Source organism: Phoxinus phoxinus (assembly GCF_949152265.1).
Source record: "Phoxinus phoxinus genome assembly, chromosome: 11".
In the NCBI taxonomy this organism is placed as follows: Eukaryota; Metazoa; Chordata; class Actinopteri; order Cypriniformes; family Leuciscidae; genus Phoxinus; species Phoxinus phoxinus.
The window spans coordinates 24,299,817-24,315,276 of record NC_136886.1 but is presented as its reverse complement, the minus strand read 5'-3'; the positions used below and the strand labels follow the sequence as shown (position 1 = coordinate 24,315,276).

At 35.7% G+C, this 15,460-nt stretch overlaps 1 protein-coding gene across 1 annotated transcript in view; it reads right to left on the bottom strand.

The window, feature by feature from the left end:
• Positions 1–657: 657 nt before the first annotated feature.
• The window catches only part of gga1 (golgi-associated, gamma adaptin ear containing, ARF binding protein 1), a 37,886-nt gene continuing 23,083 nt past the window's right edge, over positions 658–15,460 (bottom strand). The window contains exons 12-17 of the mRNA XM_079629136.1: positions 13,248–13,309; positions 9,049–9,230; positions 8,559–8,776; positions 3,721–3,890; positions 3,535–3,645; positions 658–1,921 (exon numbers count right to left, since the gene is read on the bottom strand). Coding sequence (XP_079485262.1) covers positions 1,811–1,921; positions 3,535–3,645; positions 3,721–3,890; positions 8,559–8,776; positions 9,049–9,230; positions 13,248–13,309 — 854 coding nt within the window. The 3' untranslated portion in view covers positions 658–1,810. The remainder of the gene's footprint in view (positions 1,922–3,534; positions 3,646–3,720; positions 3,891–8,558; positions 8,777–9,048; positions 9,231–13,247; positions 13,310–15,460) is intronic.

Genomic DNA, 15,460 nt, shown 5'->3' with positions numbered 1-15,460 from the left:
AAACCAGCAACAGATCGAGTAAATCTAAATCAGACTACTTTTCTGTTTGGTGATCATGCAACATCAAACCACATTTACAGTAGGCTATCAAAGTCATGTGTCAGAGGTGAATATATGCAGGTTTTAAGATTTTTAGGTTTCTTCTCATCATGCAAGCGCATGTTATCACTTAGAGAAAACCAATGAAAAACAGAAAATAAAAATATTTACAGATGACGTACATAAAACATTTACCGGTATGTTAAATATGGCCTGAAAAATCGTTTGGAAGGACGTCTGTAAAAGTTTGGCATTTTGAAATAGAAATTGTTTAGAAACCCTGGAAACGAACCATTTTTTAACATAACTTCCATTTTAAGCTAACCACGTTGCACTAACCAATATATTACCATCCAATTACACAACACACCCAATGCAAACATTCAAGACTGTTGTTTGCACTATTGCATTAATTACTATTTTGTATGATCACACATTACAAACAGCTTTCCACTAGAAAAGCTTCCACTTCTTTTTATATAATCACTTTGTTTTACAGACTTTAATAAACAGTTAAATACAGATCGCTCAATTTTTTTGTGTGATTATTATATACCTTATTCAACCTTTGGTATATATATTCATTTAAAATAATTAAATGAAAACATGCATTTTAAACCCCAGAGAAAAAGAATAACTTTATTTCCCTTAAATACATATTTGCACTACATTCACTTCTCCATATGTTTAATCTCTGTATACGTTTTTGGCAAATGTACATAATAGCAATACCGATATTTACACTTTTTTCAGGTTGGAAGGACATAATCTGGAATGCAGCTGGCTTCATCACAGACCTTTAACTGTAGGGAGACACAAACTACAATAGTTTGAGAACTGATTTAAATTCCAGTCTGCAGAGAATTCAGATACAACAAATTATTTCTGTTAACATCATCGGAGTACAGAATTCTTCTGATAACTTCATTTATCTCATACAAGCATGGCAAGGGTAAAATAGTATTCATTAAACTGTACTGCATAAAAAAAAAAAGACAGACTAACTGTGGAACCGTCAAGGATTCAAAAAACAAGTGTCGACCCGAGGGCCAAATGCTCATGTTATTCTACCAATTAAAAACAAGCATCAAACAAAATGTCTATATTCACATTAACATGAAAAAGAAAATCTGATTAGGCACGTACGGTAAATATAAACAAGACATCAGCGTGAAGTTCGAGCAGTACAGTTTACAGAACAAGGGCAATTTTAGGATTGAGGACAATCATGATTAATTAGATGCAAAAATCACAATGAATGAAGGGCTGTTTGATTTGTAATATAGATCAGTTAAAGTATTTCTTGCTAAGAAACCAATTCAAGTTTGGTGTGTTACCAGTAAAACCACATGCAGCCTGACAATACAATCGAACACACAAAAAAACAGAAATATGATCAAAAATGTGTGCAAGTGCAGAAAACCTATTAAATCAACACCATGAAAATGAAACGATTAGTGGCGAAATTTCACCTGCTCTGTCATTACAGCTGACTGAGACTCCAGCATCTCAATTCACACGTGGAAATAATGTCAGAAATGACCACTAAACTCATCTCTCTAACTTTCAAACATTTAAAGCTTCATACAAAAAGGGCCGAAAGCAACAAGAAAGAAAAAGAAAAAGTTAGCACAACTGGAATTAAAAAAATCAAACAAGTTCATTTATAAAGGCCTCCTCTCAGCACTCATCTGGACACTAAGGAGAGGAGAGAGATATGGTCTGGATATGAAAAGCAGAGGAGCCACTAGCAGGAAATCAGTCTGTTTCTTTAAAGAGTTCCCCAGGACTCTGGTGGAGGGAACTGCTCTACATCTCCGCTCTCATCGTGGGATTCTTCTCCTAAATCAAATGTCAGTTTGTATCTCAATCGCACCTTCTCCTTCAAAAGGAAAAAAAAAGAAAAAAGGCATAGGTTAGAACATGAAGAAATGTCATGTAATCAGAAAATATCGACAAATCAAGGTCACACACATGAGCCATAAACCATAACCAGCACAGTTATTGAGCTTCACTGTCAAATTACATTCACATCATAACCGGTATAAACGTTGGAATAAAGATTTTTTTTAGATGTTTTTTAAAAACCTCACACGCAAGTTTAAAATATTCTAACTATATTCTAATTCCAAAAATATTAAGCAGCAGTTTTCAACATTGATAATACTGTATTAAGTAGAAATGCTTCTTGAGCACCAAATCAGTTTAAGATCGAGACAGAAGAGAGGAGTAACAGCTGCTGGAAATTTAGCTTTGGCATCACAGGAATACATTTTAATTTATTTTCAATTTAAATTGCAATAATATATCACATGACTGTTTTTACTGTATTTTTGATCAAATATATGCAGCCTTGGTATAAGACACTTCTTTCAAAACATTTAAAATCTTAATTATTAAAAACCTTTGATGGGTAGTGTATATATATCTTTTTTATTACTATTGCATAGGGCTGCAACAGTACACATAATTCATATTTCAGTACATACCTCAATATTGGGGTCACAGTTTGGTACAGCAGAGAGAACAAAGAATCTGTCTTGAAATTATTATTCATGTTACAAACGGTGGCACAGCTACAAGTCTTTTCATGGCCAAATCTCAGGTTTAAAATACATTTGATTTAAAAATGTTAAGTTTATCATGTAAATGTTTTTGATTTTTGTCCTCATTTTGTTGTGGGTATGTGAACATGGAAATTACGTGTGGCAACTGTGATGTGTAATTAGTTTGATGACATCAGCTATCCATCCACAGTGTTGCCATGTTCACTTATGACTATGGGCTTGTTTTTTCATAAAGTGGTTTATTTATATGGGCAAGTTGTTGGTTGTTTTCTTTAGGGATCTTACTAAACAGTCTGCACTGCATAAATAATAAATTAAAAATAGATTAATCCTTATTGAAGCTACAAAAGTTCTTTAGTCAAGAGCAGTGAGTGATTTCCTCTGTTACCTTTATTCTTTGATGAACATAAATGACAGACAGAAGGCTATTAGTGGCTGCTGTCACTTTAAGATCTGCCGCACGCAAATCTCACACACGTCACAATTTCTCACAATTATTTACTTTCATTTTAAGACTAACTCATTTAAGACTGCACTTATGAGGACACTCAACAAAACTGACATTTTAGCATAATTGTGTGTTATTGTTCGTACAAACGCGAAAGAAACTCGACATTCACAAACAGCGTGTTTTATTTTGTCTTGAATGGTTTAAAAGCATTTGAGTGTGATCATAAAATGTAAATGCTAGCACAGAGGACGACAGGAAAAACGGATGGTGCGTTAATTGTTCTCTATTCTCGATTTCCAGTAGATTTGGCTATTTGAGCATGTTATCTCTTGTCCCAAGGAATTAACAACATATGGTGCAACATCCATCTAGTGCTCCAAAATGTGTTATTTTGTGTACATACCGAAAGCCCTATTTCTGCATCCAATATACATGTAACTTTTGCATTATATTCTCTGATTCTGTCAGTTTATTTACCTTGTGAGGATTGGCTAAAAGCAGGACCTGTGTTATGGCGGCAGGGGGCAATAAAGGGTTGAAGGCAGGTAAATCTGATCCCGATGGTGGCTGCAACCTCACTCTCATAGTCTGCACATGCATAGAATACAGCTTTAATACGAAATTCATTAGAGATTTACTGAAGACACATGTATAGATAGTTACCTTAGGGACAGCAGACTGGAATCGTACATTTGTGATGGGCACAGGGGCAGACGACAACATGGAGATTATCACCACTAAAACATCTGGCCGGGCTGGTGGAGAGTCTCTTGCAAAATGGAACAAAACTCGCAGGCTGTGTTTGTCAAAGATTGTCACGGGTAACAAGCTACCTGTGAGGTCAGACAGAGAAAAGGAAATCTTTAAATAAATCTTCAATTGAATTGATATTCTAAACAGCAATAAACCAAATGGGTCAACACATCCTCTTTACAACAAAACAACAAAAAGAAAAAGCATCCACAACATCACCACAATTTACACAATACACTACGGACAGCTAAACATTTATTCAAGCTCATGTAATTTCAAACCATATCATTTTATTTCTTCCAAGGAACACATAAGACATCTTTAAAAACTATAGTAGTCACTCTTTTCCATACAATTAGTCCCTATGCGGACTGAGGCTTTCAAACTTCAAAAAGAACACAAAATCACCATAAAAGAAGGCCATATGACTTGTGTGCTGAAGGAATACAACAGCTTTGTGAGGAACTGATATTAATAACATACTGATATTTAAGCGTTTTTTGTTGTTGTTGATCCTTCATAATTGATAATTCTCCTTTATTTCAAGCTGCTGATTGAGCGAACAATAGAACAGTTCGCTCACCTCTACTTCTGTCATGAACACACCACAAAGAGCTAGGGCAGACGTCATGCTTTTCGGTGGATAATGATTGTTCTTTTTTTGTTCCTAACATTAAAATGATTTGTGACTGAGTCACATGATCTGTTTAAGGTTTACTTTACAGAACTGATTACTCAAAAAAAAAATCTGACTCTCAAAATTGTTAACTTTTGAAGTTTATAGTAAAGCAGGACTAGAGAAAAAACAACAACATTAAAATATATTACGATACATTTCGGGCAGGAGGAGAACATTTCTGTCGCTACACTCCATATTCTGCTAATAGCCCCCTTAAAGAATTAGTTCACTTTCGCATAAAAATTTCCTGATAATTTACTCACCCTCATGTCATTCAAGATGTCCATGTCTTTCTTTCTTCAGTCGAAAAGAAATGTAGGTTTTTGAGGAAAACATTCCAGGGTTTTTCTCCATATAATGGACTTCAATGGCACCCAGCCATTCAAATGTTCAAAGAAGGTTCAAATGTCCGTCTCAGTGCAGCTTCAAAGTCTCTACACGATCCCAGCCGAGAAATTAAGGGTCTTATCTTATGGAGCTAATATTCTGACAAAATGATTTGAATTTGAATTGTGTAAATCTGAATTATTTGCAAGTGTAATCTAACAAAATTGAATTTTAGGTGGTAGTTTAAATAGTTCTGAATTTGAATTTTTTTAAACGAATATTGAACATTTGAAATTTAACAAATTGAAATGTTTTTATGGCTGAATTTTATAGACATGTATTTTCAAACAGTAATATTCAGTTTAAAAAAATTCAGATTCAAGTTTTCAAGATGAAGAAATTCAGAACTTCAAATTCAGTTTTCTAAAATTCAATGTCAAAAATTCAAGTTCAAAAATTCAGATCTGACAGAAAGTAGGTCACAGGTCATCCACAGGGAAGAGTAGATGATCTCAGAAAAGTCGAACAGAGCATTTTGGCCAATTGGGGACTGCGGAAGTTTTCCAGCGCGAACGTGGTGGTGGTTCAAGAGGTTGCCACTCTCTGACTCTTGTCATGAATCGCCCGGAGGTCTATTACATGTACGACGCAGTCTAGACCGGACGCGAACGGTGCGACGCGACCCGTGAAATCCCCAACAGCACACGGATTCCCCATCCTATTTCTGACCTAGTCCCAGCTCTTTGCAACAGTCGCTTCAAGCTGTGTTGCGTCGCGCCGCTCGCGTCCTATCTGTGTAACTGAGGTCTAGTAGACAAGGTGGCGTTCTAATCAATTTTACACAAAATGTAGGCTACTTTAAAACAAACACCAGAGACCGCTTAGACAATGTCCCACGTGCTGAGAACGCTAACCTAACATATAAACACAAAATCATTCATGTTTAAGAATCACTTACCTCCGGGCGATTCATGACAAGAGTGGACATTCTAAAACGCTTACGTGAAAAACGCTTAACGTGGCTCACTGTACGAAGACAGTGATATTTAAGGACCAAACTCAGTACAAATCATATTAATAAACCATACTTTGTATAAAAAATCAGATGAGCCCAGAATACCTACGCAACGCGTTTAATTGTGCGTTAAGCATTTCCTTACCATAGAAAACCGTTATAAGAAAACGCTTAACGTGGCTCACTGTACAAAGACAGTGATATAAGGACCGTACACATATTAATAAACCATACTATGTATAAAAAATCAGATGAGCCCAGAATATGAACGCAACGCGTTAAGCATTTCCTTACCATAGAAAACTGATAAGAAAACGCTTAACGTGGCTTACTGTACAAAGACAAGGACCAAACTCAGTAGCCTACGCATCATAATAATAACAATGTATAAAAAATCAGATGAGCCCAGAATATGAACGCAATGCGTTTAATTACGCGTTAAGCAAATTCCTTAATAGAAAACCGATATGAAAACGCTTAACGTGGCTTACTGTACGAAGACAGTGATATTAAAGGACCAAACTCAGTACAAATCATATTAATAAACCACTTTGTAAAAAAAAAAAATCAGATGAGCCCAGAATATGAACGCAACGCGTTTAATTAAGCATGTTCTAATCATAGAAAACCGTTATAAGAAAACGCTTAACGTGGCTTAATAAACCTTAAATGGTCCTTAATAAACCATAGGCCTACTATGTATAAAAAAAAATCAGGTTTAAGGTTTATTAAGCCACGTTAAGTGTTTTCTTATAACGGTTTTCTATGATAAGAACATGCTTAACGCGTAATTAAACGCATTGCGTTCATATTCTGGGCTCATCTGATTTTTTATACATTGTTATTATTATGATGCGTAGGCTACTGAGTTTGGTCCTTGTCTTTGTACAGTAAGCCACGTTAAGCGTTTTCTTATCGGTTTTCTATGGTAAGGAAATGCTTAACGCGTTGCGTTCATATTCTGGGCTCATCTGATTTTTTATACATATATGGTTTATTAATATGATGTGTACGGTCCTTATATCACTGTCTTTGTACAGTAAGCCACGTTAAGCGTTTTCTTATAACGGTTTTCTATGGTAAGGAAATGCTTAGCGCACAATTAAACGCGTTGCGTAGGTATTCTGGGCTCATCTGATTTTTTATACAAAGTATGGTTTATTAATATGATTTGTACTGAGTTTGGTCCTTTAATATCACTGTCTTCGTACAGTAAGCCACGTTAAGCGTTTTTCACGTAAGCGTTTTAGAATGTCCCTCAGAGAGTGGCAACTGGCCAAAATGCTCTGTTCGACTTTTCTGAGATCATCTACTCTTCCCTGTGGATGACCTGTGACCTACTTTCTGTCAGATCTGAATTTTTTAACTTGAATTTTTGACATTGAATTTTAGAAAACTGAATTTGAAGTTCTGAATTTCTTCATCTTGAAAACTTGAATCTGAATTTTTTTAAACTGAATATTACTGTTTGAAAATACATGTCTATAAAATTCAGCCATAAAAACATTTCAATTTGTTAAATTTCAAATGTTCAATATTCGTTTAAAAAAAATTCAAATTCAGAACTATTTAAACTACCACCTAAAATTCAATTTTGTTAGATTACACTTGCAAATAATTCAGATTTACACAATTCAAATTCAAATCATTTTGTCAGAATATTAGCTCCATATTATCTAGCGAAACGATCAGCCATTTTCTACAAAATAAATAAAAATGATATACGTTTTAACCACAAATGCCCGTTGTGTACCATCTCTGAGATGCGCCATGAATTGCGTCATCACATTGGAAAGGTCACGCGTCACGCTATAAATTAAGTTATTTGTCTGTGTACTCCGGTTCAAAAATGTAGTGTAGGGCGAAAAACTCCATCTCATTTTCTCCTCCAACTTCAAAATCATCCGACATCTTCGTTTTCATTTTTTTTATTCGTGACCTTTCCAACGTGATGACGTAATGCATGGCGCATCTGGTACAAGACGGGTATTTGTGGTTAAAAAGTATATACCAATCGTTTCACTAGATAATGACCAATCGTTTTGCTAGATAAGACCCTTATTTCTCGGCTGGGATCGTGTAGAGCCTTTGAAGCTGCACTGAGACTGACATTTGAACCTTCTTCTTGGATGACATGGGGGGGGGGGGAGTAGATTATCAAGAAATTTTTATTTGAAAGTGAACTACGGTAATCCTTTAAAGGAATAGTTCACTTAAAAATGAAAATTATGTCATCATTTACTCACCCTCAAGTTGTTTAAAACCTACATGAATTTCTCTCTTCTGCTGAACACAAAATATGTCTGTACAGACATATTTTGAAGAATGTATGTACAGGTTTGAAACCACTTGAGGGTGAGTAAATGGTGACAGCATTTAAATTTTTAAGTGAACTATTCCTTTAACTCTGTGATATGAATTTATGTGAATTATCTCCGGTCTGTCCTTTACCAAATCTAAGATGTTTATCTGTTTTTTAAATAAGATTTAAGATGCTCAAGACTTTCTACAGTCTTAAATTCTGAAACTAAATTTAAGTAATTTTAAGGCCTTTTAAAGACCTTCAGGAAACCGGTTGTAATTGCATGGAAAAGAACAACCAGCCAAATTGTTCTGATTTTATGTACAAGTTTTGAAATGACATGAGTGATAAAGAGGAAAAGAGGAGAGACAATTCTCATTTTTAGGTAAACTACTACTTTTAAAACAGTCTGCCCTAAGTCTTACTAGGTTTGATAGACTCCAGGGGCACAGTCAGATTCACCAATGAGATGTCATCCTGAGGGGTAGAGGCTGGAGTGATGCCTGCTGTGAGCTGTGAATTCAGCAGAGCTCCTGGTTCAGAGGAAAAGGCCAACACAGGGCTGGGGGTTGTAGCAGAGTTGTTTCCAGACTTGATTTGAAGGTCTCGTAGTGTGGGTTTGGACTGAGACTGAAGCTTGTCCCTGTTGAAAAAGTTGAAATGTATTATATCTGTTGCACTGATATAGCCTGATGTATTTTTAAACCATGAATATTACCAGTAATCTGAAAGTTCTCCATAATCTTTGCATTTATTAACAAGCAAACATTTTCCAATTATACATTTTAAAGGCCTTAAGAGCAACCATTTTTAAGTGAAAGTGATGTGACGTGTATGGGGTCCCATACATTTTACTCAACCGTTTTAATATGTTTCACTAAATTAATGGAAAGATGGAAAGAGGTATACATTTACCATTTGACCTGAAGATTTTCTGGGGGTAGAGACTGCTGCATCAGGGTCTTACCCAACAGGTCTAACTCGTCTAGGGATTTAGTGGATGTCACAGGCACAGTTGCAGGCGTCTTGGTAACACTTGCCACTGGCAACAGCACTGCAGGGACTGGCGCAACGGGAGCGTCCACAGAATCTGATGACTAAACAAAACCTTGAAGTGTTATGGTAAGCAGGGTATATAACAATATAACAAGTCATCAACGGACTAGGGATTTTCATAATCAGATAGTGGTGGGTTGTTCACTATTCACTCTTAAGGTAGGCACTTATAAAACTGCATTCTGTATGTTGTTGCAATGTTAGTGCCAGCAGAGCGCATTTGCTCTCCAGGCAGTCGGCCTTATTGTTAACAGACAAAAAAAAGGCCAATTCACAGCACACTGACAGATACTAGGGGTAGGAAGGGGCAAAAACATCCTGTTGTCATACTGCTGATGTTAAATTAATACTGTGGGCAAACAATTACATATATATATATATATATTAAAGTATTCCAATTTAATAAATAAAAAACCCTGCAAAAGTAAAAAAAAAAAATATTCCAGTATCACTGCACAAAATATTTTAAAGGCACACTATGTAACTACGCCACTAGAGGTTGTTTATTCAAAACAAAGGCGTAAGCTTGATGACACCTTGATTTCGCGAAATCATGGACGTTGTTTTCTTCACCTCTACAGCCGATGAAGAATACGACGGAACTCAGGCAGAAATCATATTCATGGATGAGCGGTATTGTATTAAAGATTTATTAACGTTACGAAAGCTGTTGGAGTGGAACGAGGCCGCTGGAGCGATTGCTAATTAACAAGCACGACACAGCTCGAGAGCAGTGGAGCATTTATTACGCTTCCGCTTCTTCCGGTCATGAGTATGTGGGGTAACACAGCGCTGTTTTATCATATTAGATACATTTGAGTGTGTTGAAAGTTGTTATGATGTTACTCTGTGTGTTCGCTCTCAGCGGCTACTATATGAGACACTTGTTGCACACTGCAGTGAGATAGATCGATATTAGGTATGGTAAATATGGTACTCGCGGTAAATCAAGAAAACAAGATTTAAACAAAAAGACTAACTGTGTTGAGCTGTATAACAATAATTTGTTTTCTGTCGAAGAAAATATCCAACCAGTTGCTCACCTAATAAAACACAATATATTAAAGCGTCTTTTGTGTTTCTATGGTTTCTGCAAAATATAACCAGAAATCAAGGGTAATGCTGGTATGATGTTATTAATAGGCAACGTACGGACACGATGCGTGTTCTGGTTAAAACAGCTGATTTCTCTGAATTTAAACATTCTTAGAAACATTTGAGATAATGTAAGTAGGGCTGTAATCTCCCAGTCGATTAGTCGATTGTTGGTCGATATGTTCTGGATCGACCAAAATTCTGATTGGTCCATTTTTTGCCGCGTTCATTTCATCAGTTTTCCCGCGTTCATTTCATCAGTTTTGCCGCGTTCGTTTCATCAGGTGGAAAGCACTAATTGCTAATGGGGGTGTTTTCAGAGCACCCCTGTTTCACAGGTAACAGTCTGTCATCAGAACACCCCCCTTGTTTTCACTTCTTTTGGATTAGCCCAACCCACCGGAGAAGAGAGACAGATTGAAGAAAGTAGGCTACTAGAAGGTTTGCTGAATATTATTTATTTAATTGTGAGAGCGTTTAATTCATAGTCAGTACTTATCTACCATGTCAACAAAGACATCGGCAGTGTGGCAGCATTTTTTTTTTATAGAAAACGGGAAAAAATTATTGTAGCCTAATGCGCAATGCCCACTGTTTGTATTAGTTTTGAGCCTATGCTTTATTTTCAGTTATGCACTTTATTTCGTTTTTGCACTTGATCTGGTTTGTTTAATAAATATTTTTTTTTTATTAAAATGGACGTGCCTTTTGTGTTTAAGAGTAAAGCTTTAAGTTAATAGTCTATTTGTGTCTCAGCCGCGAAGCTGCGCTCCTGTGTTCAGCCTCACTCTGCGAGCTGCTGCGAGCTGTCAGTTATTATAATACATATGATAAAAACAATTGTCTAAATTATGTTGCATATTCCTCAAAAGTTATTGTGGTGATATCACTAGTTGACAACAGTACTATTTTCGGAAATCATAGGCTATGATATTGCGCAGGTGCGCGTGATGCAACGCTGTCAGAGCCGACAGACTCGTGTCAGACTCATTTCATTGCAAAATAATTAGGTCAAAAACTATTTAATATACTGCAAATAGCCTACTATTTTTTTATGTTTATTTATAATTCATTTAGGCGGACAACAAGGCTACCAAGTACTGCGCACAGTGCGCAGCTAATTAATTTAACGTTTTTTTAAACGTTTCATTTTTAGTCGATTTTTAGTCGAAAATTTCAGGACTTCAGTCGACCAAGATTTCCTTTGGTTGATTACAGCCCTAAATGTAAGTACACAAATCGACAAAATATATAACATTGTTCAAGTGTTTTTTTTATATAAATATTTTGATCCAAAAATCATACACAATTTAGCCTTTAAGGTTAAAACCGTGAGTAAAACAGGCTAGTTGGGTGGTTCCACCAATGAGAGATTACTGACATGTTATAACACCTGCATGTAAGATAAATAATTCCTGGTACTGTTAATAGTATATCTAGGGCTGCACGATTCTTGCTAAAATGTGAATCACGATTTTTCTCCATGGGAATTGAGATCACGATTCTCTTACACGATTCTCATTTTTTTCAACCAAAATGTATTTCACTCAAGTACAAAAAAAAACAAAAAAAACAGGACATTTCATTATAATAAAGTGCAGGTCTGCAGGAGTAACAAACAATCGTCTCTACTCTCTTTTCTTTATTTTAGACCCCTTAAAGAAAATAATTCGTTCATATTATGGGCTCATCTGATTTTTTGTACATAGCCTATTTGTTAGGATTTTAGTATCATAATGATTAGGCTAATAAATGCATGCACAATTAACCGTGAACTTTTTTTTTGAACAAATGCCTTTCAACTTGTGTGTGCAAAATTCAGAATTAAATGAATGTGCAGAAATTTGTACAAATAGAGAGTAGGCTATGTAGGCCTACTATAGGCCTACTGTTGTAGCCATTAAAAAAAGCGCGTTTCATATTTGTTAAAATATTATAATGTTATTTTTTTTTTTTCATTTATGTTGATTTATGAAAAGTGAACAGCACGACCGAGGAAGAATGCGCAATATGAGACATGGAGCGGGTCAGACATGATTTTGACCGTTGAAGTTGAAGTATTTATAGAAAGCCTTTCTTTAAAGTGAATTTCGTTTTGTATAAATTGTATCTTAATTTTAATAAATTTTTCATCAACCAATTGCCTGCATTTAATGAATAGGCCGACGAAACAAATATAACGGAGGCGCCCGCGCGCTCACTTGCGCACGTGAACTAGAGCACATCCTAACTTAACGAAACTCAGTGTATGCCTCACACAGACATGACAAATACATCAAATACACAAAGCTTGAAATGTCTTTAAACGAAATAATTCAAAACGAAAAAAGAAAAAGGCTACTCTCTGATTATGTAATCCATTATTAGGCTTATTTATGTGCATTTCTCTCTATAAGCGCGTTCACACGGAGATGGCGATCGTCAACTTCATCTTGGCAGCCGAGTCGACACTTTTAGAGAAAACACTTGTTTATTAATAAAAATCAATACACGTGTCACCGGATTTACAAATGCACGGACACATATTATTTAGAAATAACGAGATATTGTGTTGAAATAACATTATTATTAATAATAGTACATCATTTAGAATAGGCCTATTTGATTGAATGCTGAATGTTGCGCTTGTTCAATTTAATACAATTAAAACTTTAATTGTGATCATTAACATAACTGAATATTAAATATTTAGTGACCAAGTTTTGCTCAGCTCCCCGTCAATGATCTAGCAGCACCCACTCAGCACATGCTGTCCCTGCAGAGAAGCTACGTAGGCAGTGTAATTTTTTTTTTTTTGTGAATCGCCATCATTAAGAAATGAGATCGCATTTATGTTTGAATCGAGATCGTGATTTTTTTTCGATTAATCGTGCAGCCCTAAGTATATCAATCCATACTGTTTGTTGACCGTCTTACAAACAATTTAAAAACAAATCTTGATAAATTAGTCAACTCATGCCCACCTGAAAAGTATTCCACGTCATAGCATCTCCATATTGGGAAGGTGAATTGACTTCAGTCAAGCCTGAAACAGAGTTACAAACATGAGCATGTTATGCCACACATGGTCTTGTCACTGCACTTACTGTTTACTGTGCAAAGTTTCTGCTGAATTAGCTGTCTACTGAAGCTCAATTTACAAAATTACTTTTAAGGAATGAATGGCCAGTGGCCTGAGATGGCCCCCAAAAACCAGTGCCACCCAAAATAAACTCAGGTATATATTTGTTGATCATTACACACTAAATCTAAAATACATTTATTGGTTTGAACGTGAATATGGCATGCAGTTGCTCCCCAAAAAAATATTTTAATGCAAATTCCTTTAATCAACATTAATAATCATTATTAAAATTATGATTTTTTTTAGAACTTTGCAGTTCTCGAGGCACTTCAAGACCCCTGTGTTATTTCGTTCCATTGATTCCCGTCTAGTTGCATTTTGTTTAATTCAAATTGTGAGTAGATTATATAAAGAAAACAAGCAGAGTGCTCTATTTATTGCTAAAGCTGGTAATCGCTTATTTCAGCGTGAGTTAACCGAGTTTGGCACTCTCGAAAACTCCCGCACAATCAGCAAACCTGACTAAACTGCACAATGAATCTCTTATTTACATCGTATCTATACTTAATTGGTTATAATGAGACAAGGTTTGAAATTGTGACCTTTTTGGTCGCATATGCTCCCTACATTTAGTCAATGCAACCTCAAAATATATTTGGAAGCATTTGTGTGAGTGCAAATAATTCTTGCGGTAAAACCTGTTTTCTAGAGATGGCTTGGGCCCTAATAATCCTTAGGAATACAATAGAGCCTCTTCCCCTTTTGGGGCTTGGGCTCTAAATATTGAATTGGGGGTGGGGGTTTATATGAATGTATCTCTGCAGGGAACTGATTTGAAAAGTGAAACTGAAAAATTTTGATGGCATTTACTTTTACTCTTATCTCTGTATAAAGTAGTATTTATAAGCGCAGCAATGATTTGTGTACAGCAGTACCAAAATAAATGCTATATCGCTGCTGTTCCATAAGTACCACCTACTGTCAGAGAGTGAATTTGCATTTACATTCAGTCCATCTGCTGTTTTTGTTTTGTGCAGGCAGGTGTGACTTATGTAGCATAATTTCACAAATCTAAAACCAGACCATTCTGTTTTTACTTGAAATCCTAGAATTAAATGCCTACAGATGTTTTTATTGTTTAAGACCAGTTTGGCCTGTTATGCAAGGAATAATTGACGACGGGCCGTAGAATTATTAGAAAAATAATGCACAACACCAGAGGTGGTAATACGGTCACGGTTTTACAGCCATTACACCTCAGGTGTGCATTATTTTTCAATAATTCAACGGCCCAGAGTAAATTATTCAGCTTATACTACTATTAACACACCTCAGAACATTGTTCAGATAATGTATTTCAAGACATTTGTCAGGTTTTTGTCCTTAAGTAAAACATTGTGTGTAGGAAAAAAAAATTACTCATCTAATCCCAAGCCTCCGTTGCTAATTCCAAAACTCAATTTTAGAGCTATTAACGGAGGCTTCAGCCACAGATAGCAGACTAATGCAGTTATTAGAGAGCGAGAGAGAGAGTTTTTAAGCGCCGTTATTACATCGCTAGTGAAAAATTTCTTGTAGCTTTTAAGTTGTTAAACAATTTTACGGATAAAATCGTCAGAGCAGAGCTGATAACACGTTTCTGTAGGAGTGTGTGTCCATACTGTATGTGTGCGTTTGAATGGGAGCAGGAGACAGAGATTATGTGCTGTCCGTCCGTACGTAATAAAACGTAATTTTGTGGCAAAAAATTATTTGTCGTTTTTATCCTATTGTTTACTGTGTTTATTTGCTTGGCCAGTGTTGTGGGTTTTTGTACTTTTGCTGTTGTAAGCTGTAAGGACCTTTGAAATAACGGAAATAATTTGGCGAAGTGATATGGAACTGTAATGCGATCAAGACCTGCCTGGAACTACGGTACTTAAACTGTGTGTTTCCCTAAAATAATTGAAGACATTCAACAGCCCCAAAGTATAAAGAGCAAATAAACACATAAATATGCTTAAATAAAGAAAAAACAGGCAACCGGTATCAGAATCAGACCATTTGGTTCTTAAAAATATTTTTTTTAAATAAATGAAATTGTTTATAATATACTGTATATATAAATTGTAG